At 43.0% G+C, this 26,839-nt stretch overlaps 1 protein-coding gene across 8 annotated transcripts in view; it reads left to right on the top strand.

Moving 5' to 3' along the window:
• Window positions 1-26,839, top strand: part of CNTN4 (contactin 4) — a 368,687-nt gene that overhangs the window by 334,121 nt on the left and 7,727 nt on the right. For all 8 annotated transcript variants that reach the window (XM_085300035.1, XM_085300034.1, XM_085300031.1 and 5 more), the window contains 6 exons: window positions 16,862-17,037; window positions 19,250-19,370; window positions 23,174-23,332; window positions 24,095-24,244; window positions 24,923-24,993; window positions 26,517-26,751. In XM_085300035.1, the coding sequence (XP_085156161.1) occupies window positions 16,862-17,037; window positions 19,250-19,370; window positions 23,174-23,332; window positions 24,095-24,244; window positions 24,923-24,993; window positions 26,517-26,751 (912 nt within the window). The remainder of the gene's footprint in view (window positions 1-16,861; window positions 17,038-19,249; window positions 19,371-23,173; window positions 23,333-24,094; window positions 24,245-24,922; window positions 24,994-26,516; window positions 26,752-26,839) is intronic.

Raw genomic sequence — 26,839 nt, 5'->3', positions numbered from 1 at the left:
ACAAGTTAGTATAATGCATTCAGAGGTTGGTTGTCATCTTAAGGGTCCAGTCAGGCTTTTAAATTAATCCAATTTGCATGCTATAATAGACTGAGGAATATAACCTGGAAAATATAGAGATCAAACTCTTACAGAAAATCATGCAGTCTGAATGAGATCCTTGGTGGGTTTCCAAAAAATTGTTTTATTCTTTTGGAAATATTTACATGTTGCTACAATTCACATTTTTTCTTGGCCAGCCATAGATAAACTCCATTTGAATCTCAAGAGTGTTATCATCTGAATTTTAATACTGCAAGGTCCATACCTAAGCACAGCTCAGTGTTTGTTACAAAATCCCTTCCACCCCTAGGATGGCATAYGTACCTATTTATGTCTTGTTTTATGTTTAAAAAACATTCTTTCCTTTGTCACAGACAATGATTCAATGTAACAGGGTTAGTATTTGCTGACTCAGCTCTTTAGCRTGTGCTTTGGCTTCAATGTCGCTCTTAAATCTACCTGTTTGACCATGTGGACTATGGAGATCAGCAAATGCTGGGCTCACCTGTAACGGCTCCCGTCCCCGAACAGCACCACTGCTGACTTCATCAGTAAACAGAGTGGTCTTCAGTAACCCTCATTTGCTCTTGGTCAGAAATATGTGTAGCTTTTTTGAAATGTATCTACCTAACCGTGCGGAGGTTTTGGATTGATTAACAAAATACCTGTCCTTTTTAGGAAATGATCTGGCTGYACAACAACTATGTAGTGGTTTTACTTTACAGTTGTACCAAACGGTAATCTTTCTGCAGGGAGCTTGGCATGTGTATTTTCATGAGAGTCCGTTCTTTTTAAATCAGTGAACTTAAGTAGCTCTAGCACCATTAATTGTACCAGCTTTGTTTTCAGCTGTGACTTGACTACTTCCGAGTAGTCAAGATCAATATAGCCAGTCACTTCCGAGTAACTGGCTGTATCAGTTGCTGGGGGGGATATCAATTTTTCCCCCAGAGGAGGGCATTCCATTAGGATAGGGTTTTTTACATAAATCACAAGAAAAAATGCAGCAGGTACTTTACTGTGTCGACCCATTTAACCACCCTCTCTATAGCTCCTTGAATTTTCCCCTATTGAATATGTTCTGCTGCTTTGCTCAGAAGGAAAACTGCCCTGGTTCTCCATACCCTCTGCCCGTAGGTCGTGCATTTAGTGGTTAATCCTTTACAACCTGAATCACCTCTGTCACTCTTTCAAAGGTCTGTCTTGATCCAACAGTGCTTAAAGTCATGCAAGTTCTTTATTTTGCTTTCCTCATTGTTAGTTCAACTCAGTGTAATTTAAATTTATGTTTGTTGTGCCTCGGACATTAAGGAAGGAACTGGTTAAAGTGACACTTAATGTTGAAAGCAAAAAATATAAGTTAAGAAGAGAGGTAGAGTTTAAAGTAATAATCCCTGAGCAGCAGTTTAGGGCTGTCTGTATTTTTTGGGCTTTTTATAATTATGCTTGATAGCATACTTGATGTGTATTTGGCTGGTATCAGAGCCAACATTTTCTACAGTTTTCAAAGACTTAGGGCTCTGAAAAAGTCAAAAGAAGTTTTATTATTGTTAGAGGTTTTTATTTAAATAGTGGCTGGACACAATTTTTATATATAGTCAAGCTATGAATGTTCCTTATCAGACACACACTGTTTTAAAAATAATTTCAGAGCGAAAAAGTTCATTTTAGCATGCAAGCTGTTGTTCTTATATGTGAGCAAATCCTGAATCTCTAGATCAGGGTTTTATAAGAAAAAAGGATTATAGAGAGTGGTAGAAATAAGTAAGCAGTGATTTATTCTTGAGTTCTTGTTTTCTCATGTTTATGAAATGAAACTTATTTCTAACTTTGGAAATGCACCTTGACTTCTAACTCACAACCAGCAGCAAAGGCTAAATTTTAACAATTGACAATAAAAGCAATAATCTTTGGCTATAAAATTGCAAATGAATATTTTCAGCTCTAATTGGACTATTTCCAGTGAAACCAATTATTTCTAGGATACAATTAGGGATCTCTGGTTAAGTTTAAGTAAAATTATGGCCTAAAGCCCTGCATAAAAGACACAGTTGCAACTGAGAGGCCTGTGCATCCCACTCCTCATCCCCTTCCCTCCTCTGAACTATTTTAGCCCCGAAGCTGCCGGCTGCAGGTTGCTGGGTTTCCGTTACTGATCCTGGCTGGAAAACCCTCAACTAGAAAGTGGTGGTGATGCTGCTCTCCCAGTAGGGATTATCTTACCTCAGGGTCCTGGCAGCTTTTAAGTTCATATAGCACTTAACCAAGTGCTAATAAGAATTAACCAAGTATTTTAGTGTTTCAGGTGTCTTACCTGTTTATTTCCAGATGCAGCCAGAGCTGCCTTGCCCTACTCTTGGACACTGCCCTTTGCCGTGGGGCTTCTTAAATGCGACGGGTCCAACGGGACGGGCATGGTCCAGGACTGTACTTTAAAATGGACCGGGATCACCTCRCCGGGCGCTTCCCTTGGCGTTTTTAGGGGCTAGTTGTAGCCTTTTTGCAGTAAGGGATTTTACTTGGTTTTAACTCATGGCAGCTACTGAATGAACCGGCCGTGAGAACCGTCTGCTTCCTATTTGGGAGGGAAAAAAATTAGGTCAGCTTGTCGGGATAAAAGCAGAAAATAGCAAAGAAACGTGTAGGTGAAATAAACTAAAATAGCAGTAGGCTGCTCTTATGGCTAGTTGAATGAAGTAGGTTAGTTTTTTTCTTGTAAACACTTACTGATCATAACAAATAAAACTTGTAAACATAATACAACTGTTTAGCTTCATTAAATTTGCAGCAGACAATTAATTTTTTCAGGCAATTCAAATGGTCTTCTGTAGTACTGATTCAGTTTAATTGAACATATTACCACAAGCAGACAATAAGAAATATATTGAAGCTATCCATCTGGCTTGCATCGAAAACTTGTGCATTTCATTTTCTATGGCTGTCACAGGCCTTACTAATTGCCTCATTTCAGCTGCATTACAATCAGTGTGATTTAGCCATTAATGTGATAAAAGTCTTCCTGGTGAAGAGCTTGATATTAAAAAGCATAGATCTCTAACCTATCTCTCTTGCCAATTTTGGACTTAACACTAGCATTATTAGAGTTATATTTTTAAACGCAGAAATAGAAATATATTGACTCCCGTAGAACAGCTACTCCAGGTACAAATTCTGATTTAGAGAGAGGCAGTTGTTTGCTCTGGGAGATGGTAAGTGCAGAAGGGTCTTTTCCTGCCTCAGCACCTTCTCTTTTCTCCTCTGYGTCCCCCCAGCCTCTAGTGAATTCTCAGTCACATCAGTGGTCTAAAACAGATAATTACACAGATAAATAAGGAAGTTGAGACAAGAGCAAGTGGCTGATGTTTATAAATGTTTCTATTAGGAGTACAAACATGGAAAAAATGACTCTTTTAAAAAGAGTTCAGCTATTATGTCCATATTCCCTATAGAAAGGAAAATAAAGAAACTTCCCCATTTTTCTCTTTCTTAAACCCACAAGGTATTGCAGACCCTATATTATTTGTTTATATTGCAGACCTTACATTGTTACAACCCCTCCTGCCATAAAAAAATCTTAGAATAACTCCTCAAAAAGCTTGCAGCCTTCCTTTTAGGAATTTTCTTACCCTATCCCCAAAAAGCAAGAGGTTCAGTTCTCATTTAGTATTACCATCAGTAGACATTTGGGTTGTTTAGCTAATCAGTGAAGTTCAAATCCATATATCAGTTGAAAAAGGAGATGACCTATAGGTTAAATGCAGACTCTCAATGAGACAAAAGCAGGTTAATTAACACTTTTTCATCAGCTTGCTTCAATTTAGTTTAACATGATCCATTTCAGAAAGGTTAAAGTATTTTTTCAATTTTTGAATACAAATGAAAGTTCACCATATTTAAAATGAAACATAAATCAAGAGCTTCTGAAATATATTTTAATCAGGGTAAATATAATATGTTTGATTATGTTTGTGTGTTTATGTATGCGGTTGTATATAAAGCATTAGCATCAAGTTCTGTTGCCCAGTGATTAATTGTAACAAAAGAAGACTAGCCAGGGCTTGTTAACTGGAAATTACTGTCAGGCTGGGGACATTTACAAATCCRTAAGAAGAGGAATATGTTTGACTTATGTTTTCCACCCGTTTCCCTAGCTATTAGTTGCAGTGAATTAATTTAGACTTTGGAGAACAGTTACTAAGAGAACTAGGAACAGCTGAGATGCGTAGGATGAGTCAGAGTCAGACGAGTACAATCSAGTTAATGAGGCAGTAACCCCATGCAGAGCAAGCCCGAAAAGTGGTCGATAGATTAAGTCTGTTGGAGGTAGCTGAACTGATTGACCTTCCCCGTGTCAGCGGGCTCTGACGGTTAACAGTTTATGCTATTGGCTCAGCACATATATTGGCTACTTTAGAATAAATGAGCCCAATTGCAGTTGGATGTCAGGAGTCATATTCTCAGTTCCTGCAACTTTGTTTTTCTTAGTGGTGTTACCTGGAGTTTCTCACAGTGGATGAGCTGTCTCCTTGAGCTTTTTAAGGTTTTGCTGTTTTGGTTCTTAGAGAACTAAACACGACAGTCAAGCTGCTGTGGGGCATAAATCTCTTCCCTTCTTTGCACATGCAAGAAGGCATCTCATCATCAAGTCGAATAACATTATGAGTTTGACCTTCATCTTCATCCCAAAGGAGGAGAAGGTTTGTCCTTTTCCAGAGCAGGCAATAGGGTGACCTTCCACGTGTGAGCTTCACGGGAATGCCCCGAACCTCGGTAAAGGAAGGCCAGACTGGGTGAGAAGGCAGCGCCGCAGAGGAAGCTGCCATCAGTCCTGGCATGGAAGATGGGAGCAGGTCCCYCAGGAGCTGCATCTCCCCCTGCCTAAGTAATTCAGTTCAACTGTGCGCTTACGGAGAGGGGGAAAAATGATCTAAATATTACCCGCATTGAGAAAATGACTGCCMGTCTCCATTCCTGGGGAAAGATGAAGGGATCAGTGTGGGAGAAGAAAGGTAAATGTGGTAACGACTCTATTACCCTCAGAACTTTATCCTTGGAAATAGTGACTAAAACCAGATAGGCCTGAAGGCCGTGTTTTTAACATCAAAGACAGAGAGGGAAGTGTTTAGAGTACATTTTCGCTAGTAGGAGGAAAAAGTGTAAGAGCGTTGAAAGAAAGAATCTGGGACAGGGCTTGGGGAAGTATCAGTCCTTTTGTACATTTTCTCAGAAGCATTTTGGGGAGCAGCTTAGCAGARCCAACCTTTGGAGGCTTTGAATAGTTTGAGTTTTTCCCCCTGAGCCTGGCTGGGTTGGTGGGCAGGGGTCTAGGGCGCTGCCCCCTTCGTTTCAGAGGTGCCTTGTGGGGTRAGGACAGCCAGGCAGCGCACAGGTCACGCGAGGTGTGATGGTTTTAACTCAAGCATTGCTGAACGCTCAGGGAGGAGTGTTCGCAATATTAGCGGTACTGGGGACCTGATTTCCCCCTCTTGCGGTGCAACCTATGTGAGATTATGGGCAATCCCATCAAAATCCCTGTGAAGACTGAGAGTCTCTTGCCTTAACCCAAAATCCTGATGGCAGGGAGAATTTAATATCAGAGGCTCAGGAGAATAGGTTTAAGTACTCAGTCTGGATGTGTTTCTGTGTCACAGTGGTCAAGCCAGTTATTTGGGAATATGACAAAATCTTCATGACTCAAAAGCATTTTGCTTTTGAAATAAGAGAAAGKTTTTTGGAAACTGATTTCACTGTCACTGTATTTGAAGATTTTAACAATATCGTGAGGAACCAGTGATCAAAGCTGTAGGTTTTGTTACTAGGTTTTCTTCTAGCTTCACTGAGAATATACCTAAATCATAGTCTCTATTGGAGTTTACTTAGAAATTCAGCAGTATTTCACCAGTATGATTTCAATTTCTTTCCTGTCTTAGTATACCAAAAGAAATGTCTCTAATAATTCAAACCTGAACTCCATTAGTCCCAGTAACTAAGCTGTTTGATATATCATTACCAAAATGTCTTAGCAAAGTTATTTGTGGGTTAGTTGTTGTTTTTTTTTTCTTTGGCTTTTTTTGTTGATTCTGCTCTTACTGTCACTTGATCTTTTTGGACCTTTTCAGTCTTACTTGTGGTAGCACAGAAGTCTCAACAGGATTGCAAGTTAAAGTTTATGTTAAATAAGAATATATACTATGTAAAGTGGTGTAAGAGGACAAAGCACTTTATCATGAAAGTCTGTTAGCTGCACTTTATGGGCTAGGTAAATAAGACCGCAGAGACTTTGAATGACTTGCTCAAAGCCAGGCAGAAAGAAGAACTGAATTTTACTCATTTTTACTTTGCACTCCTGCTGCCCTTCACTCTGCAGAGTAGACTTGGGCTAGAATATCCTTTTTCCCCTCGATTGCTAATCTAATTCTCTTTCTGGTATAACTCTGTTAAGTTTAATTGTTCACATTTGGTTGTGATTCAAGCTTTAAAAATTCAAACGCCTATTTAATAGAATGGCTGTCATGCTGTGTGCGCCCCTAGCAGGAGGCATTTCCCAGCGCGCGGGTTGGGATGTGCTCCCTCTGTGAACAGGCACAAAAGGGAGCTGAAAGCTCCTCCTTCCYGGCTGGCCTTTCCCCATCGCCTGCCTCCCTTCCTGGAGCCCTCGCAGATTCCGGAGGATTGCGGCCGAGTTGGTGCAGGTCCTGTTGTGCTTTCGGAAGTTGGTTTACATTTGCAGGTACTCTCTGGCAATGTGTAATTTCCACAAGTTGGGCTGAAGAGGCTTAAACTTTTCTATTTCAGATAATTGAAGTGACTACCTAAATAAAATATTATGTTTTAAAGCATTGTTAAATAGCAGAAAATTTAGATTTTGACTGAAATAATTTTTCCGAATTGCTCAGTTTATTAAAAAGTTTTACTTTTTTTTTGAGGTTTACCTTCAGGCTGGCCAGATGTTTTTGATGCTGGAAAAAATTTTTTTAAAAAAAGTTATTTTCATAGTTGATAGCCCTACTGGCCTGTCAGCCAAGAGTAGCCACAAATTATGTCATGTCCAGTCCTGCCTCATGTATAAAATTTCTTAGTTATGTCTTGTTGTCCAGCTGTCCTTTACCGAGCCACTGGAGCAATGCCTGGGTTTCTTTTTAGTGTAGAGTGTAAAAAGCTTGGGAATTTTAGATTTTTCTTTTGTGCGGTAGACTGATTTCTCCATGGGAGCTATTTGCTAACACTTCTACTAATTATATTCTAATTATAAAATAGTAGGAGCAGATGCTGCTTTAGAGGAACACTTCGGTTGAAGGCATTTGTGGGATTGATAGGACAACCCAACCAGCAGATCAGCCCTTGCAATATCAGTGGGCTAGCGACACTCGGTGTCGAAAACAGAGGTGCTCATTTTTCCTAATGACAAAAAGCCGTGGGTTCCAGTGCAAAACTGTGCCGTTCATTGGGTTTTTCTATTGTCTTGTGTTCCAGCAGAGACTCAAACTGTTTAATAAACAAGTGTATTCGGTAATGACTGAAATTGGTGAATCAAAAACGCCCGTGTTCTGTTAAGAAATATTTCAAAAACAATTTTGAGACGTCTGCCAGGAGGTAGGGAGGAGAAGGGCCAGAAAGATATGGCATAAATTAGAAGAATGAAAGCAGTCTTGACTGCTTATTCGAGTTCAGCAGCAGAGACCCACAGAACTTGAGGATTAAGGCAGCTGTGGTTTAGTGGTAGGGCTAAGAAGTGGTAAAACTGCATAAGCTTGACTTGGGAATCCTCCCTGATGTGTGTTTTGTTTAAAAATGAATGCATATTCAGGAGTTCCCAGTGCTCTGCCTCCACAACTAAGACCCTCACTGTCAGGAAATCAGTGAAAATGATTTAGCAAGGACAAAACTTGTTCTTTTGTGGATGCAAGTTTTTTCCCCATCCAAGCAGGATAATCCGTCAGGAAACATTGACAGTATTGAGTTAGCTATAGGTATACTCAGTGTCTGTGTGGGAGTTTCAGTGTAGCTCTTAGTTTTGATAACCAACTTTTCATCTAAGATCAGGCTTTTGCAGAAGGCTCTCTGGTCACCACCAGTAAGACAGGGCCTTCGGGGGCAGACAGTGAAGCAGTCAGAAGTTTGCAAAATGTGCAAAGAATTGCCTGTTTTACATGTTTAAAAATTTTTTTTTAATTGTGGCCAGGTTCTTTAGCCTCCTAGCACTGAAAAGTAATCTTAGATCCAGTGTTCTTTTTATTCTCTAGCAAATTGAGATTCTCTAGGGAAAACAAAGCCAACTCTCCTCCTGCAAAACTGAAAGCAAAACTGAATGCAGTCGGCTTTAACTGTTGATCAAATGAAAGAAAAAGCAAGTGCTTCCCTTTGGCGGCTTGGCAGCCACGCGGTGCTCCTTCTCCCTGCGAATGTGACTCGCTCTGGTCCCCCCAGCTGCTTGGGAAGCTGAACGTGTCTTGTGCTGTTTGATAAATCACTGCATGCCAGGGCGTTTGCTTATCCGAGACATTCATGACGGCTACAAGACTTGAGATGAATGACATTAAGGATGGCTACGCTCTGGGTCTTTTGCTGGGAAGCTGGAAGCTCTAGCACGTGATTTTCATGGTATTATTCTGTGTGTTTCAGGTGGGGCATCAGCCCTTAATGACTCTTAATTTGGTATTCTTAATATTCTAATTCTTAATGCCTTGGCCTGATGAGGAGGGTGTAGAAAATAGACATACACAATTCTGATAAGAAAGATCTAAAAATGCATTCTATATCCTAAAAGTGCAGGCTGCCCCAGTCGCTTTATAATTTCGAGGTTTGAATGCCTGCATATCATACTATTGCTGCTCTGTTCCTGTTTGGACATTTAAACCAACATTCTCTTTATTTAAGGTCATTACTCTTCAAAATATATTTAAAAACACTGTAAGTCAACAGTCGCAGTGGGCTGACCTGTTCAGAGCGACGAAATGCCTCCGTCCGCTGTGCGAACGGGCTGCACGAGGTGCTGCACGGCATTGCATTTACACAGTTACCCGTGGCTTGGGTTACAAGGACAGCTGTGATTGATCCTTGAGTGACTTGTAATTTATCAAAGATTAGATATGATTTCTCCTGTATCTGATTAACCTTCTCTGTGAGATGGCCATCATTTTTGTAATGGCAGTAGATTATTCCATACTTGAAAAGATGGATACCAGCTAGTTTCAATCAATAGCCCACAAAAGGTGACACCTTGGATTCACCGGGCTATCTATAAAGCGTGTCACAAATGGTTCGGTCGTTTGACAAATACACCGATTTCATTTAAGGCACCTCTGAAGTGAAGTGTCTTTTATTTTAGTGTGAAATACAGCAAGATAGAGAAGATATGTTTGGGTTCTTTAGCGTAATCAGACACTATTGCACGTTGCTATAAAGAGCAATGAATTTCTGTGAGTGACAGATCTGATTGTCATTTCCATACCCCATTATATATGATTTTCTTTGTCACAATTGTATGGAGAGAGCTTGATTTGATAAGATTGCATTGCACTGGGTAAAATGGAGGTTAAAATGATGTATTGTGCCCTCTTGTTATTTAAGAAACACTCTTTGTACTGCCTGTGGAATGGATATATTTTCGTATGTTTTGTCTTTGAATTTGCTATAATGACACATCCCTCCCCAGTATCCTTCAATGCAATTCTATTCTTAATGTGTTTTCAGATTTAAATTAACCTTCATTTATTATTCAGCCACACAAGAATGCGTATTTCGGTATGCAGAGATGTTAGTTCCGGGGAGGCAGGCTCCTGTGTGAAGTTCAGACACTTCTCAGTCTGTGGGAAGCTCTTTTTCAATGTCCGTTTAAGAAATATGTTAATAACCTGTACCTGGGCTGCAGCTCGGTGCTGAATGAAGCTGAGAAGGAAACTGCCATTCTTGAAAGTGAGTCTTAGGCAGCCTGATGGACAAGCTGCTTAGGAGCGCAGTCACGAAGAACAGCATTTAAACTCTTCCTCCAGCAAAAGCCTTGGCCACATTGAAACGGGATAGATGCTTCCTAAGGGAGGGCAGCTCAGGAGATAACCTGAAGCACCTGTCTGAAAATAATAATTACGTATACCCCGTACCACTGTAGTTCTGATATGGCGAGATTTAAGCCAAATAAATTGCAAGATAAGGATCCTCTTTCAGGAAAGCAGTTTTAGCATGTCTTAAATGCCTGGCTAAACCAGATGTGCTGCTGAATCACAATCTCTGCTCTTCCAGGAAAGGTCGAATCTCTCCCCCCCCCCCCCCCCCCCATTCCTTAATCCCCGTTAAACACCTGGCCATATGTCACTGCTTCCATTGCCAAAAATCACTGCTGCGTGTGGTAAAGATAGAGCCCACTATCTGCATATATTTCTAAAATCACAGAAGTGACTTTAGTCCTAAGCGTGAATTCCCTTTTCTAAGCTGATACATGTCCCCTTCACTTTCGGTGAGATTACGTTGTCTTAGGCACAGTACCAGCGAAAGGACACTGGGTGCGGCAGCGTTTGCTTTTAAGAACTGTGCCTTCGAAATCAGTTACCCGTCTTGTGAGAGCATGTGTGTGATAGCTGATTATATGCAGGAAGAGTATATTGGCCTAGGAAGGAGCACGAGCCTGTTCCTGGAAGCTCAGGTGTGTGAATTGTCACGGCTCGTTTCTCTGATACGGTATCGCAGGGTGTATTTTACCATGGACTTTGCTTTGGCCTTTCCCCATTTCTTTTTCATATTAATTTTGGCCATGCCACATGAAGTGTTCAGACAGTTTACTGAGATAGCTGTAGTTTGCTTGGTTAATTCATACCACATGTTATTTAGTTACTCACCAGTTATTAATCTTTTCAGTTCAGGGTCATATTTTCCTGTCTTCAGCATTTTCCATAATGTCTGATGATGTCCAGAGTGCTGAGAGCTCCCAAATGTTTGATAGCTAGTCATCAGCTCTCAGGTGTTTTTGACTTTAGGGTCTTGGGTAAATGTTTAATTTGCAAACAAAATAGGAAGAAACACTGGCACACATTTGAGCATTAATGTATTGGGCTGAATGATTTTAATTCTTCAGTTGCTTATTGAAAACAGACGATGCTAGCTCCAAGATTGATTTTTTTTTTAATTATATCCAATCACCTTGTCCTGAAAGATCTTTCGTAATTTTGAGGCCAGAAGATATGATTATGTCTAGCTGGTCTGCTCTCCTGCAAAGCAGCTGTACAATTTCCAGTGACTGCTGTGCAGCGTCCAGTAACATGTGGTTAACCTGGAATATACTCATTGAAAAGACAGTGAGCCTTGACTTAAATTCTCCAAATAACGGTGTTGGTAGCACAGGTCTAGGTACGGTGTAAATATCTCTCCTTACTGAAACTGTACATTACTGAAACTTTACGTAGGCACCCTGCTATTTATTGGCCCTGTTCCAGCCCGCGCGCGTTGCTTAGGAGCAGTGCCTGCGCGCGGTGAGTCGGGGAACACTGCATGCAGTTTTTGATGAACTGCTGGTAAAATATCTCTTTGCCAATGCCAAGTATTCTTCTTTGCTCCCTTTTCTGCTTCTTTCCACTGTCCTTTCCAAGTGGAGATCCCCTCAACATCACATTTTTTTACTCTTTTAACAAGTCCAGACAAATTCTTGTTTAAAGTAAACCTTAAGCATTACGCTCTCCAACTGTGGCACGCTGGCAGATCTGCGCGCTAGATGTCTGCGTGTCCTTCCTAAAGCCTGGGAGGTAGTTTGGTGTCTGCTGCGCCACTGAAATGCTGTTGGCCACAGTCTCTCTTTGTTCCCTGGGAATCTATTAGCTTTAGAAAGCAACAGATTTCTCGTATGTGGTATTAAAAGCTAAAGTGAGTGCAGAGAAATGGTCCCGAATGAGTCAGATTTATAGGTGAGTCTGCTGCAAGCCAGATATGTATGGTAAAGATACTGGGAAATTTTGAATGTCTCTGTAAAAAAAAAAAAAGACAAATTGACTTGAAATTAATATGGTACTGTAAAATGGCAAATGAGGATGCTGCTTTGTGATGCATTTATTAATTGCTTTGATAAAAAACAAAATGAAAACCATCAAGGTGCTGCTATTCAAAAAAAAAAAAAAAAAAAAGTCCTAAATACTTGAGTTCAAAAAAATTTACTTCAAATTCTTGTAAATGAAACGGTTTATGTAGATAACTAAAATGTATGAGGATCTCTAACACAGGAGTACTAACAGCTTTTAAGACAATTAGGTTGTTAGAAGGTTAATCAAACTTGCAACTACTGCTTGTATCCCTAGATCTCCATAAGAAGGATCAAAAATTAGAAAGGGGCGTCTGCGCGAGTGCCCCCGTGAGCGGTGCTGCGCCCGTTCTGGCCGGCGCCAGGAGCAGCCCTTTGTGCTTGGCTTTGCTTCCCTCTGCCTTAGCCGCTTGTTTGAAGCATCTGGTAATTGAACATAAACTCTTGCACTCGAGCATTCATGCCTGAACCTGAAATTACCTTGTCATCCGCGCTGGCTTTCGTTAAACAGCTAACAGATGCCCTGGCCTGCTCCGCTCCCCCGGCGCGATACGGCGCGTCGGAGCTTCGCGTGCCGAAGCGGCTTTGCTCTACGTGGTCTGCTCGTGTCCAGCTCGGAACAAATGTCCTGTCTACGGCGCCTGGCGGCAGCCGCCCTGGCCACTACGCGTCTGGGCTGCTTTACCTCAGACATGGCCTTTAGGGACAGTGCTGGGGACACTGGTCTCTCTGTCCTGTGCTTGAAGAAAATGTGCATATCCCTCAACAAAAGCAAACTCTGGCCTTTTTCCATGTAAAGATGCAGAGCATGTTTCTTCTGTCCATAAGCAGCTGCTGCAGGTCTTTACTAGCTGATCTGTGTCCATTTGCACATGTTTTCCCCTCCAAAGCCAAATACTTTGCCTTTTTGGGCAAAAGAGTAAAGGGAGAGGAACATATGCTGCAGACCTTCAATGGAGAATCTGCCACAGAAAATTGGCAGCATGAAAGTGCAAGCAAATCCTGAATAGAATGAAATGGGCAAGGTGTGGGGAAAAAAAGAGGGCAGGAATAAGCCTTTGCAAAGTCTTGCAAAGTCAAATTTCCCTTACAAGAGTCCTGTTTTCAAAGCACCCTTAAATTTGAGGGAGGAGGTTTGATTTTTTTCAACTTTTAAACCCTGGATAAATTTCTCAAAATGCTGGGTATTTCCTTCTCTCATCTTCTCTTGACCTCCTCTTCCGTATCAGGGTAGATGCCCAAATACCCGTTTAGGTATTAGGTATACAAGTTTCAGAAACCAGCATTAAAAATACTGACATTATTTCTTTTTTGGATGAGTCTTGGAGATGCTCAAGTCTGTTGATTTGAGGCCAACAACAGGATCTGTATCTGCAAAGCATGTTGCAGTTCAACCTTTTTTGTTATTGTAAAATATGCTCTATAACTTCTCCGTCCCGGGCTGGCACAGCATAACTCGTTGTTTGCTAAGCACTTTGATATCCTTGAAAGAAAGGCACTGCAGTTATTAATATCGCTGCATCCCTTCCCTCTGGGATCGGATCAGCCTGCACAGCTGAGTCAAGGAGGAAATAAGTGTCTTTGGAAATGGGATGCCAAGTAGCCGTGTAAGGCAAACAGATCTGCTTTCCTCTAGACAGAAAAAACCCTTCATTCAATTGTAATCTGTTGGTCACGGGCACCGCGTACGTAGTGTCGCTTCTTGCTCTGCTCTGGTCCCCAGCTGTCATTCAGCTATCCACGTGTCGTGGACCGACTTGCTCGTTGGGAAAACGCATTCGTCTCCAAGCGTCAGGCTCTGATTTATTTTATGTCACTTGTGTCGTGCCGCTGCAGATGGTGTCCCGCTGTGTCGTGTGCTCTCGATCACTGTGACCCAGCACAGCCCTGCGAGAGCCACAGCCAGCAGGTGCTACAGCGCAAAGCCGTGTATTCTGAGCAGACGAGCCCTCCTAACGACACCCGCTCAGTACGAAGCCGGCGTGGGATGCTTTCCCTTCAGACTAGCTAATGGGTGCCCTCGATCGCACCCGCCACGCGTGTGGCGTGCCGCTTGCGGCTGGCAAGTGCGTTCCTGAGGCGAGGCACGGAGACCAGGCGGTAGGAGCGGCTCAGGACAGGGTCGTTTGAGCGGCGCGCGAGGGGCAGCAGCAATGCGATTCCAGCCTGCGTGCGCATGGGGAACACTGCTCAGTGTTTCTTATTCAAGACAGAAACCTAGCAAGAAAACTTTAAGGTGTCTTACGATAAAAACAAAATGCATTAACTGCAGCAGTAAAGCTAAGGGATGCAACTCGGCCAGAAGAGAGTTAAGAGAAGGACCGAGAGGCTGCGCGCGCCCCGCCGCAGGGTCGGGTCTGCTCCAGCTGTGGCCGTCCCCGCGCCTTGCTCCGCGCAGGCTGAGCCGCCGCCGGGGCCGAAGCACCGCCTGCGGCACCAGAAGAGCGCCCGTCTGCTTCGCGCGGCGGCGGCGGCGGGCCTGGCAATGCTGACGGGAAGGGCTGGGGGGAAGGAGCTCGGGTGCTTCGCTGAGCCTTCAGTGACACCTACAGACAAACGCGCTGGCCGGGGCGCGGCGCGGCGCGGTGCAGCCGGGAGAGCCTGCGGCGACCCTGCGCCGCCGGCCGTACCCGTGCCGTGTGTAACGGAGCGCGAGGACCCGCTCGCTGTGTTGTATCTGTGCGTCGAGGTGGCCCCTCTTGCCCAGCGAGTGGGCAAATACGTAAGYGAGGCGCTATCTGAGAGAGAGAGAATCTTTGCTTTTGTGTTCCTGACTCGGACGCTCACCAGCACAATTCTGGTATCATTGAAGCACTCGCTATAATTTAAAAGGTGCCTGGCAGTACAGGTTTTGAAAATGCAGAGCTAATAATTCTGATTAGCACTTGGCTGCGTGTCGCCAAGGTGTGCCTTCGCTCGCCTTCTTAACAGCATTTTTGCTTTGCTTCACGCGCGCGCCCTGCGGGCGCCGAGCAGGCTGTGGCGGGGCAGTGCCGAGAGGCCTTGGAGGAAGGGCCTCGCGCGCGGGGCCGCGGCGGCGGGACGGGCCGCCGCAGGCCGGGGCTGGGGCCGCCCCGCGTCCTCCCGAGCGCCAAGCACCTGAGAAGTCCAGAGGCATTCGCCGGACAGAAGGGAGTCCAGGCAGTAATGCAGCAAATATTATTGTAGCAACTTGCATTTGTACTGCTTTTTGTCTGAGAAACTTTTAAATGCTTAAAATAACTTGTATTAATTAGGTACGCCTCGTACCACCTACTGTGGTCACACTGAGAATTRCTCTGTTTTGTTAGAAGTGAAACAAAAAACAGATGAATTAAATTTGCCCAAGGTAACACAGTCAAGTCCCTGAGGACTTGAGCTGAAGCCTATTGAAGTCGGTGATGAAATCTTTTCTGCTACCTTCTGTAGACCTCTGATAAGGTCTTTGAATATCCAGGAATAGCTTCACATCCCTTGAATTCTGTGAATAGTTTTGCACGATGCATATTTTTTTCCTGTATTTTTATTATTTTAGCAGGAAATTAAGCAGTCGGCCAACAGTCCCTGGCCGAAGTAGTTAAGATTTCGGATTCATATACTAGAAAATGAATAATGCCCGTAGTATTTTACTGTGACAGCTATGTGAAATGGACTTTCGGAATAAGCAAAAATATCTATCTGTGTATGATTTTCAGACTTTTGGGCTCATTGTTAAGCAATATTTTGTCTCCTTTTCATTTCCTCTGAGGCCCTGTAGAAAAAAATTACAACACTTTTGTCAACAGAAATGAAAGACAAATGTTAACTTGAGAGGCAAAGGGAATTCTTGGGCCCAGATGAGGAGCTGAAGTCTGCATAACGTGTCACGGCTCATCTTTCTGTGCCACCATCTTGCTCGTACTGGTATGAAAAATAGGCAATTAAGCCAGTGGCAACAGCTCCACGTAAACTCCAGCTGTGAATACGGGATTAGTCCCGGAGCCCAAGGTGGAGCTGATATATCCTCCTGCCCGTATTTTTTAGCAGATGGCCCTTCCTACATCTCAGTTGGCCTCAGCCTTTGGGTCTTGCTTTCCTTTGTAAATGTTGTGTTTTGGGCAGTAACCTTTCTGATCTTCTGCGGAGTTCACCTCAAAACCCTTGATCAGCTGTTCACCAGATCAACGGCTTCTCATTTAGAGAGCCTAAAAGTGAGGCAGTCGGAGCCACTAACTGAGCAAACCAGCTGTGCCTGTGGCATGGACAGAGTACCCCTACCCGGGCACAAGCAGATATCACTTGCTCATGTCTTTCATGTAAACTCCTTCACTCTCAATGTAAAACGTCAAAATTAGAATGTTTTCTCGGGGCACTGTTTAATTTAGGAACAACAAAATGTGGTATCATTATTTTGATAACCAAGTATGAGTGTGAAACAAATCCTTGGAGGCGAGAGATTCCAATAAAACGACCTCTWGTCTCCAAGCTCTTACAAAAAATTTAACCAAGCCTTTTAGATCTGATTCATTCTTTTCTGGCCTTTTTTTTTTTTCACCCTGCTCATCTGGATCATGACTAGAAGAGGATCAGGGAAAAGTTGTTAAAGGTGTTTCAGTCTAACTGGAAGTGAAAGGTAACAGAGTAAAACCAAAGATGTGATGATGCAGTTGTTGCACTAAGGATCTTCCTAACTCTAAGTGATCGTTCCAGCTAAACATTTTACATTTTTAAAGTTCTGATGATAATGCTGCATTTGCAGTAGATTGCTTGGGACCATTTTTTGGGAGTCCTGGGATAGCTCTGTATTCTCAGTAAGACAGAATTTGTTCTCGTTTTTTCTGTTTTCTTTGTTGTTTGTAGATCCAACACGGGTCATGGTGTCACCTTTCAGCATGGATGTCACTGTTGGAGAAAGTATTGTCTTGCCCTGTCAGGTATCTCATGATCACTCGCTAGATATTATGTTTACTTGGTCATTTAACGGACAGCTGATAGACTTTGAAAAAGATGGGGATCACTTTGAAAGAGTTGGAGGGGTAAGTATTAATGCTAAAGCAGTCTCCCCAGACTGTTCCTCTTTTGTATTGCGAGTCACAGCCATGACTATAAGTAACTGGAAGGGACTACTAAGTGGAGGGATTTGGCTGACTCAGTAGTAGGAGACCTGTTACCTAGTGTCTCGTAGTCTGAGAAGATAAACACTGCTGGGAGAGTCTTTTGTTAGAGTTGATGTAGAAATATTATAATTGGTTAACGGCCTGCCTTGAAGTCTGCTCTCATGAATGACGCGTGTTAACATTGCAGAGTTTTCTAAGGCAAAAGACCTACAGAGCTTGTCCTCACAGAGAGAAAATTGTGCCTTCTCACTTTTCCCAGAGAGAAGTCCATAATAGTTTTGCTGTGGCTGTAACTGTAAYGGAAATGTAAAATGTAACAGCTGTAGAACTTTGTATTGGCACAGAAGGTAGTGGGAAATCAGAGGATACCCTCAAATTTGTGCAGACAGTTTACGTTGATGTGTTTATATGTCTCAGTCTGTGCTTAGAATAAGTGTTGCTCCACCACACAAAATAATGTGCATAGTATTACAAACGTGTCTGAGCTTGGAGATGACGTTTGTTTTCAGTGTTAACTGAAGTGAAAGGTCACCTCAGTATGTCAGGGTTCCCTGTGCGTGTGTGTGCCCGGGGCAGCCGTCCCACACGCCCCGCAGCCCTGCTCGGCACTGCACCGGCCTCGGCCTCTCTTGCCACCTCTTCCCTCTCCAACTGCCTATTTGATTTGCTCTGTTTTTTACCTAAATTGCAAAAGGTTGATCGCTTCAGCTTTTTCAGCAGTTTTAGATTTTTTTGAAGTTGTTGCGGTATCGATTTTGAGAATCAGAGTTGCTGCCATAAAAGATACCTAAGGAAACCTAAGAGGTTTCAAACCCAGCTGTTAACATATCTGTGAGACCTTCCTCCAGCTCTTTGTTCTAGTCCTCTGACATAAATAATTTTCAAGCAATTTCCAACTAAATTTTGATTTAAGAAAAAGAGCAGCCCTTTTGCAGGCCCTATCTGGACCACGGGTGGAAGGTTTGCTTCACTTYGGAGCCACACTGCTTCCCTTCCCAGCTCACATCACCCCTCATTTAACCCATGCTTTCTTAGGGAGGTCTTGTGGGAGCTGAATTTCTAACTTAGCTGCAACTAAAAATGTTCACTCTCATAATTCTTCCTGATAATTTTTTTCCACTTTTATTTGATGAACATAGCAAGAAAGAGAAGAAAAGAAATCAAAAAAATTTTCAGCAGAGGTAGAAGATGCTATATGTTGCTCTGCTGGCTGTTTTACACGGTCACATGCTCTGCTAGGTTTCAGGCAGACTCCTAGTCTGTGTTTACATTTGTCAGGAGTGAAATTTAATGCTCAATAGAAAAGGAAATACGATTTACAAGCCTTGCTGTTATCTCTGAGAAATCATTAAAAGATGCAGTTAAAGATTTATGCCTAGGGTGCACCTCAGCAGTGACAGCTGTTCCCAGCGACTCTACCTGATTGGCCCACAAAGCTAAAATTACAATCTTTAATAGTCTTCTGCAATCAGAAAGCCACAATCACAGGGTTACCCTGAGATACCTGGTGCACCAAAGGCTTTGTGTCTGGAGAAGAATTTAGAACCAGTTGAGCTTTCTACACATGCAGAAGTATAATTAGTTCTATTCAACAGTTAATCAGACATGCATTTGGCGTTCGGAAAACAAATTACCACTGCTAGGTGATGCAAGATTTCCTTAGAGAGTGCTGTTCTCATGATCTTTAACACAAAAGCGCTGGGCAATCAAAATGCTGGCCTTAATACAAGGCTGTGAAACTATTGCAGATGTCTCACAATTTGGGCTGGTTTTCCCTTACAAAATGGATGTAAGCAGACCTTACACATCTGAATACCAACATCCAGGGAGAGAAAGGAGGAATCAGAGCAAGCCTGCCTTAAATAAGCTCGGTCGCATTGTTTTAATGGGTAAACTGCTTAACTGACCCAAACCAGGCTTCCCTGTCCCTTGTAGGAGCCATAATTTTAGAAATGCGACTGCTCTTATCTTCAAGGCAGACTCACATAATTTTAATAGGCCACGGCTTGCATTAGTAATGTTTTCATCAGCCAGTGTAAAATAAATCCATTAGTCACAGTGTCCTTCATGTGATAATGATGTTTAGCGCTCATTAAAAAGTAATTGTAACCACTTTTCCCTACTTTATCAGCAGGATTCAGCTGGTGATTTGATGATCAGAAGCATCCAGCTGAAGCATGCTGGGAAATATGTCTGCATGGTGCAAACAAGTGTGGACAAGCTATCGGCTGCTGCAGACCTCATTGTAAGAGGTATTTGAATTTTGTTACTGTTCTTGTAAAATTACTTTCTTCCTATCTTCTGCTGCTGGTAAGGCAATTCATGGTCTCAGAGACATTCATTAGAATCCCAGCATCTTGTAATTAATCTAAGACATAAGCTCTAAGTACATGCTGTGGTTCATAGTACGTTTTCAAGCAGTGCATGTGAAGCGTCTGTCATATATACATGCTCACACAAGAGACACGCAGCACAGATAAACAGTGTATGTTCATGTCCTGAATGCAAGACTTACACCGGCTGAGCACCTTTCTGTGGTCAGCAGCACAGCAGAAACAGCGCCCAGTTAATTCATTGCGTTGCTCCCTGACAGTACTTCCTCATTTTCTAGAACAAACATGATATAGGGACACCACTGATGCTTCGAGATCAAATCATTACCGTACATAGGTGATCTTTAAGTATGACATTAACTGAGATGCAATTAATTAATCCAATTCTGGGCCCTTTTAGTAAGTGTGCATTTTCRTGCTCGTTAGCTTTGTGAAAGACCAAACTTGGTTTTGCTCTGTACCTACCATCCTTTGTTCTCAAAGCTCCCAGCAGAAAGGAAAGTACACAGAATTTAGCAAGGATTAATTTCATCACTCAGATCCTAACTACACCCAGGMCTGTAGCTCCTTCCTTTGGTTGTCTCAGGAAGTCAGGGGTGGAGGAAGAGTAAGCACTGAACTGAGCCCTGCACCCTTTTTTTTCCCCATTTCACCCTCAATTTGTCCTCCCAGGTAAAAAATAAGGCAGGTATTTTAAAAATAATTCGAACAAAAAAATTGCAGGCTGTTTTCACATGCAGAGTCCTAGYTTTTATGCTCTCTATGTAATATACATTCTCAGTCCTCTCAAAAAAAACAGAGGAGAGCATAAAAAAGAAATAAGAAATACCTTCTTTATCACAGCCTTGCCAGAGCAAAATGTGGAAGATTAGGCTGTAAACTTTCAGCCACAAATGTACCCTTGCCTGTAGCTGGGCATTTCTGTTATTAACATAATATTGTTGAGCCTTTTAATACTTTTGCCCCTTTAAGAATATGAATGCAGAAGTTCTTGGCCACATGCACTATCAGAGTCTGCCAGAGGAGAAACGATTACTGGACATTTAAGCAGATAAGTGTGGTTTGTCAGCCTCTCCCCCGCCCTGTGGGATAAGATGCTGTTGCTTTTCCATATGCATGCTCCATTTGCTGCCTCTGATGCCAATCAATCCGTCGGCCAAATTAGTGGCACTTGAGGTTCATAAGTGATGCTGTATACAGCATCTTACAAAAAGTGACTAGGGATTATCCTGGGACTGTATAAGCTCTGTAATTATAGTAAGGAGCTAGGGAACACAAACATTTATGCTTTTATGCTCATCGCAAGTATTCTGCTTTGTGGCATGGAGAGCAGCAGGCCGTGCAGGGGCCTTGCCGCACGGGCCGTGTGCTGCGGCTGCCATGGGGCAGCGGCGTGGGCCGGCTCACTCCCTTCTTTTGTGTGAGGCCCCACGTGGAGCAAAACCCAATCACAGCTCCGACTGATATGCCCCGCGTGGGCAGTGAAGCTGCTGCGCTTTGCCTCAGAAGGTTGCCTGGGTTCCCCGTTATATTAATTTTTGTATTTTTGCCACAGCGTTGTTGCAGATGAATTTTTTTTTGCACAAACATTTGCAAACAGGCTGCTGATGAGGACATTGCTTAACTTCCTTAGTACTGGCTCAGTAAACAGGCAGGAGGAACATGCGATTCTCACAAGATACTGACTGTTGGTGACAGCAAAAATACTGATCTCATCACTCACCAGAGCAGCAGCAGGGACTTCGCCCTGCTGGTCCCCGGCAGCCCTCTTCCTTTTCTGATGCTGACAGTTGGGCAGTACCTTGTCACTAGCTGTATGAAAATGAGAAAATATCCATGATACCTGTAACAAAACAGCCTGAGGTAGTCTGTGACAACAGAAGGGGAGGTGAAAAGCGAGTGCCTAAGTAGAATTGTCATAATCAATTTTAAAAGTTTTTCTTTCTAAATATAGCCATTTGCCTTATATTAAAATAACAGATTAGATGCTATGTGTCTAGGACACAAATCAATTAGTTGCTTGATCTCAAGGAATATCAAACTAGGCATTCAGAAGAAGGAACCTGTGGCACCATGCATGGACAAACCAGGCCACCTGGTCAGATTTCTCATGCTGTTATAATATGGTAGTCACGTGTCTGCTGGCAGCCCTGAAATATTTGGGAAACTGGTGACTGAACATGATCATTTTTCCCCCTTTTGCCCTATGGTAGCTTTTTTTTTTTTTTTTTTTTTTTTTTCGTCTGAAGCTGAAAAGATGTTGGTGTCTATCAGAAGAGGGCAGGTACCATAGGCGTGAGCCACTGGGGCCTGGGGGCAGCCCTGTCCCCTGCGGAGCAAAGCGTGAGCAGCCCGGGACGAAGGGCTGCCCGGAGCCCTGCGCTGGGCCGGGCACTGGGCTCCTCACCCCCTTGTGGTTCTGCTGATGCTGCGCGTTCAGGGGATTCATCCTCTTGGTGACAGGCAGCCGCAGTCTCACACTCGTTATCTCACCTAATTGCATGGAGACACAACTAATAATTCTTTGCTATCTCATGTAATAATCGCACAAAGGTGCAAAGAGTCTTTTCCTTTGGTTGATTTTAAGATAGCATCTGCATGAATTGTCTCTTGAGTTCATCCGGCAATATTTCCTTGCACCCTGCTAACAAGGATATTTTGAAATGCTGGGAATAACCATTGTTATTCCAAAATATGAAAGTGACAAGTCATTTCAGCTTCTGCCAAGCAGTATAAGTAATTTGTGAAGGATACAGTGAAATTTCATTTCTCAAATGTAACACTATCGTCTAACTTGTGATGAAGAATTGAACAAGCTAACTGCTTAGCAAGGTTGTATTACATTAATCCCATTGCCCCAGCAAAACTATATAAAACTCTAACTTCTTCAAAATTAAATCTGGCTAGACCTACTGAAACTTTCATTTGAAAGACAGGATATTGGAAGGTTTCAGGGTATTTTAAGTATTTGAACACGTCCAGCTCTCTGAATATCAACGTGTGAGAATTATTTTAGTCCAAAGGCGCAAGAATGTATTGAAAGTGGAGAATTTATTAGGAAACTGTCCTTTTTGGGAAATTTCTGCTCAAGTACAAGTACTGATTGCAATGGTCTTACGATATGGGAGTGAGGTTGTCTCTCAGACAGCTATGTCTTGTAGTGCTTTACTGGTCAGCAGGCCCCAGGCAATGAAACAGAAAATCCTAGTGCATATTTATACAAGATGCTAATTACAGAAACGATCTTCATTCCTCACCAGCTTCTGAGTGCATCCAAGCTGTAGCTGTAAATAATATTTGCTTCTGTAGCCCAGTCCTAAACTGGCAAAAGTGAGGTGACAGACTGATCCTTGGAGTGTTTTAAGCGAAAGTCTTGGTCCATTAGGTAATTCAGATACATCTCAATGTGAAAAGGCCTTTGAGTTGCACGCTTGTGAGACAAGTAATGAGAATGCAGTGGGGCTTGACACCATTGGGCTTCGGTGGGATCATCAGGGCTGTGGATAGAGCTGATAATCGCTGCTTTTGCATATCCATTCCTTCTCAAGCCTCCCAGTCTCACTCAGAAAATGAGAAGGCCATTAAACCACAGCTCTGGCAGAGTGCAACATCTCGACAGAGACCAAATTATCTCTATCCTGAGTCAGGGATGAAGAACAGTGTGTTCTTCCTCATGTCATTCCAATTCTTTAAGCACTTCTCTCCTGTAATTTTTCTAACAGGTCCCCCAGGTCCACCTGAAGCTGTGACAATAGATGAAATTACTGACACCACAGCACAGTTGTCCTGGAGACCAGGAGCAGACAATCACAGCCCTATTACGATGTATGTCGTACAGGCGAGAACCCCCTTCTCCGTGGGGTGGCAAGCGGTGAGCACAGGTAAATGCATCACGCAGCAGAAGTTGAGCCTGGCCTCCAAAGATCTCTGGAGATAAAAAAACAAATCTATCATGATCTACCTGAATAGGCTGAGTGAAACTAACTCTGCACCCAGATGCTGAAAAGTAATTTCATTGACTGCAGAACACTGGTTTTTCTTAACTAGTTTCAAGTTTGGCAACCGAAAGATTTAGGGCACAGTCAGTGCTATTACTCATCCATTTTTCTCATGAATGTTTAAGAGAAAACAGAATGAATTCCTATCTTTCGTTGCTACAGTGGAGATATACAACAGTAATTGTGGTCTATAAAGACATCCCTCAGGGATAGACCATGTCATCTGGCCTATCTTTAAGTAGAATTATTTTCTTGATAGAGGGAAAAATCCCATGATGTAATTGCTCATTCTGTCGTAGGTTAATTTGGTTCCAGTAACCATTAAATAGAGAAAAAATGTACTTAAAAAAATTAAAGTAAAAATAACAAACATCGGTGCCTGTTGTCTTGGCACTTTGTTTTCAAAAGGTGGCAATTTAGGAGAATTCTTTTCATAGCAGTAATCTCTGTGCTGACAGCACAGTGTTTTAGTGCCACCTATTTTACTTTCTTGGCAGTTAACAAAGCATTAAAAATTTTGAAAAGGTTTATCAGTCCTCATTCAGTTCATATTTAACTAATCCTTCATTTTTAAGGGTATCAGATATGTGGTCTTTAATTCTGCTAGTGATTTAATTTCACTCCTGACCTGCCCCTGTGTCTTAGTTCCAGAGATCATCGATGGCCGGACATTCACAGCAACAGTAGTGGGTTTGAACCCTTGGGTCGAGTATGAATTTCGAGTAGTGGCTGCCAACCTGATTGGGATCGGAGAACCAAGCAGACCATCGGAGAAGAGAAGAACTGAAGAAGCTCGTAAGTAGTGGTGGGAAACAGAGTTAAAGGTTGGCAAAAGAACTCACCAGTGTTAAAGAATGTATTACACAGGAGAAAGTGGAGAAGCGTTTTCTACGCTTTCCTCTCTTGTGGCATGTTGTTTGTGTGCGTGCTTCATACGCTCAAGATGGTATAAGCAGCAGGGTTTGTGGAGCTCCTCGTGGGCTCTTTTGACTCCACTACTTCTGGTCATACAGGAAGACTTCCTCCACTTGGAAAATCATCACTTTCTGAGGGTGCTGTCTAGTATCCAGTGATCAGAGGTGGGAACTGTGAGGGTCAGTGCAAGGAGCAAGCTCAGTGTGGTTGTTACAGGAATATGTGCCTCAGTTACAGGGAAACCTCTAGAAGGCGACTCTTCTGTTCTGTAAAGGAACAGAATATCAAATAGGAAAATGAATGAGCCCTTTTTATGAAAGATAAATGTTTAAACTAARCAATTAGTGACTGAACACACAGGTTAATTGCCATATTTCTAATATACTACTATTGACATACTTTTAATATACTATTTGCCATGGAAAATTAGTCATTTGCTAATAATGTTTTTGGTACCCAAAAGGGGAGGACTAGAAGAATCCTGTTGTTATGTAGGTCTGTGTCATTTCAACGCTTTTCCAGTTTCAAAATCACCACATAGCAATCTTTTTTTTGCAGTTCCTGAAGTCACCCCAGCTAACGTCAGCGGAGGCGGAGGGAGCAAGTCTGAGCTGGTCATTACCTGGGAGGTAAGAGGCATCCAAACCAAGAAGAAAATGAGTATGGTCCTGATCGAGAGGCACCCTTTCACCCCAGTGTCACCCCGCCACACACAAACCCCAATGTAGTTTATGCAAATTTCCAACTGCTTGTGGTGAAGAGCCCAAGTTGTGTCATAAAATAGCCCAACTATTAAAATTGAGCTAAAACCACTCCCTCATTGCAGGCCCTGGTGCGGTGCAGAAGTGCTGTGCAAGGGCAGAGGACAGGCTGTACATTGCCGCTTGCACGTGAACGCAGCCCCCTCCATTGCTGAGCACAGCGCCAGAAATACGGCAAAACAGGGACAGACTGCTGTAGGGGCGGGAATTGCCAGGGGTGTAAAGTAGATTTTGTGAGGCCAATCTGGGCAAGTCCTGATCCAATTGAGAATGGCTGTGGTTGGCTCCCAGTCTTAAACCCTCATCCCTGCGCTGGATTATGTGCCARCACGAAGTTGAGAGTTAGCATAACACATCACATGCTGGCTTTTGTTGCTGACAATGAAAACCCACAAAAGGAGATACAAGGAGGAGAAATGTTTAATATTCCTTAGGGCAGTCAYGGTTAGAACTCTAGTCGTTTGTCTGCTCGTATTTTCACGTTATGATGCAATGAAGCTGGCGTATCTTCCCAAATAATGAACTTTACTAGACATGTTAACACTTCCACTGAGCACGACTGTTGACCAAGCTGGCAGAATGAATCATCAGAGATATTTTTAAGATTATTAAAAAACTATAAATGGCTTTTTATCCTTACTACACAGCCCAGTATGCTAATTTTCCTCCTCTTTTGCGCTAATTAGTCTCACTGTATCACTTGAAGATATTCTAGTGTGTTTCAAAAACACATATGGCAAGAACATGAGCCATGACTTTGAATCATAATTTGCAGAAAATATAAATTATATTCCAGTAAAATAATCAGCTTTCACTGTTACGTGCACAGAGGCTCTTTCTTTTGGTTGAGTATTGTTTTGAGCTGTAGAACCCCAAACAGGAAGCAGCCTCTAAAAGTGAGCTCAAGCACCGCTGGCTTCTGCGTGAGCTCAAGGCACTGCCAGCTTCTGTGGGACAGTGGCCTGTAATTAAGGATCATTTTAATAATTTGAAGCTTTGGTTACTGATGCACCTTTTTACAGGGTTACAAGCCCAAGGCTAGGAAACGGCAGCATGTGTAGGAGTGACCCGAAGAAGATGGTAGTTTATTTTTTCAGTTGTCACCTATCACTTACCTGCAGTTCTCCATCACGCTTAGGGCAAGCCACTCACTGTCATCTTGGATCTCCTGACTTCAGGGAGCACGTAGAGTAGCAGGGCTCCTGGCACAGACATACCACTTCAGTGCCTAATGTTAGTATGGGATAAATCCAGGTTAGATGCCAAGTAGGACTRCAGCTGTTTGCAGTTTCTGGTACTCTGTTTAGGACAGTAACGAGGTTAGCACGCAAGGAGAAAGAAATATGCGCTGTGCCTGACCAGGCTGCTCTTGTGTGCTCTGCCGCCTGCAGACGGTGCCCGAGGAGCTGCAGAATGGTGGTGGCTTTGGCTACGTGGTGGCCTTCCGGCCCTTCGGCACYGTCAGCTGGATGCAGACCGTCGTGGCCTCTTCCGATGCCTCCCGATATGTGTTTCGCAACGAGACCTTGCCACCCTTCTCGCCCTAYGAGGTGAAGGTGGGGGTGTACAACAACAAAGGCGAAGGCTCTTTCAGCCCCGTCACCRTCGTCTACTCGGCCGAGGAAGGTACAGCGTGCCACCACCACGTCACCCTCCTCGCCATTGTCTTGCCATTGAGTGCATGAGGTKTTAACAGGAGTTGAAAGGGTTTTGT

The sequence above is a fragment of the Rhea americana genome, unplaced genomic scaffold (assembly GCF_003343005.1).
Source record: "Rhea americana isolate MKP2758 unplaced genomic scaffold, rheAme1 scaffold_16, whole genome shotgun sequence".
Classification (NCBI taxonomy): domain Eukaryota; kingdom Metazoa; phylum Chordata; class Aves; order Rheiformes; family Rheidae; genus Rhea; species Rhea americana.
Note: the sequence above shows the minus strand (reverse complement) of the source record. Positions and strands in the feature narration are given on the sequence as shown.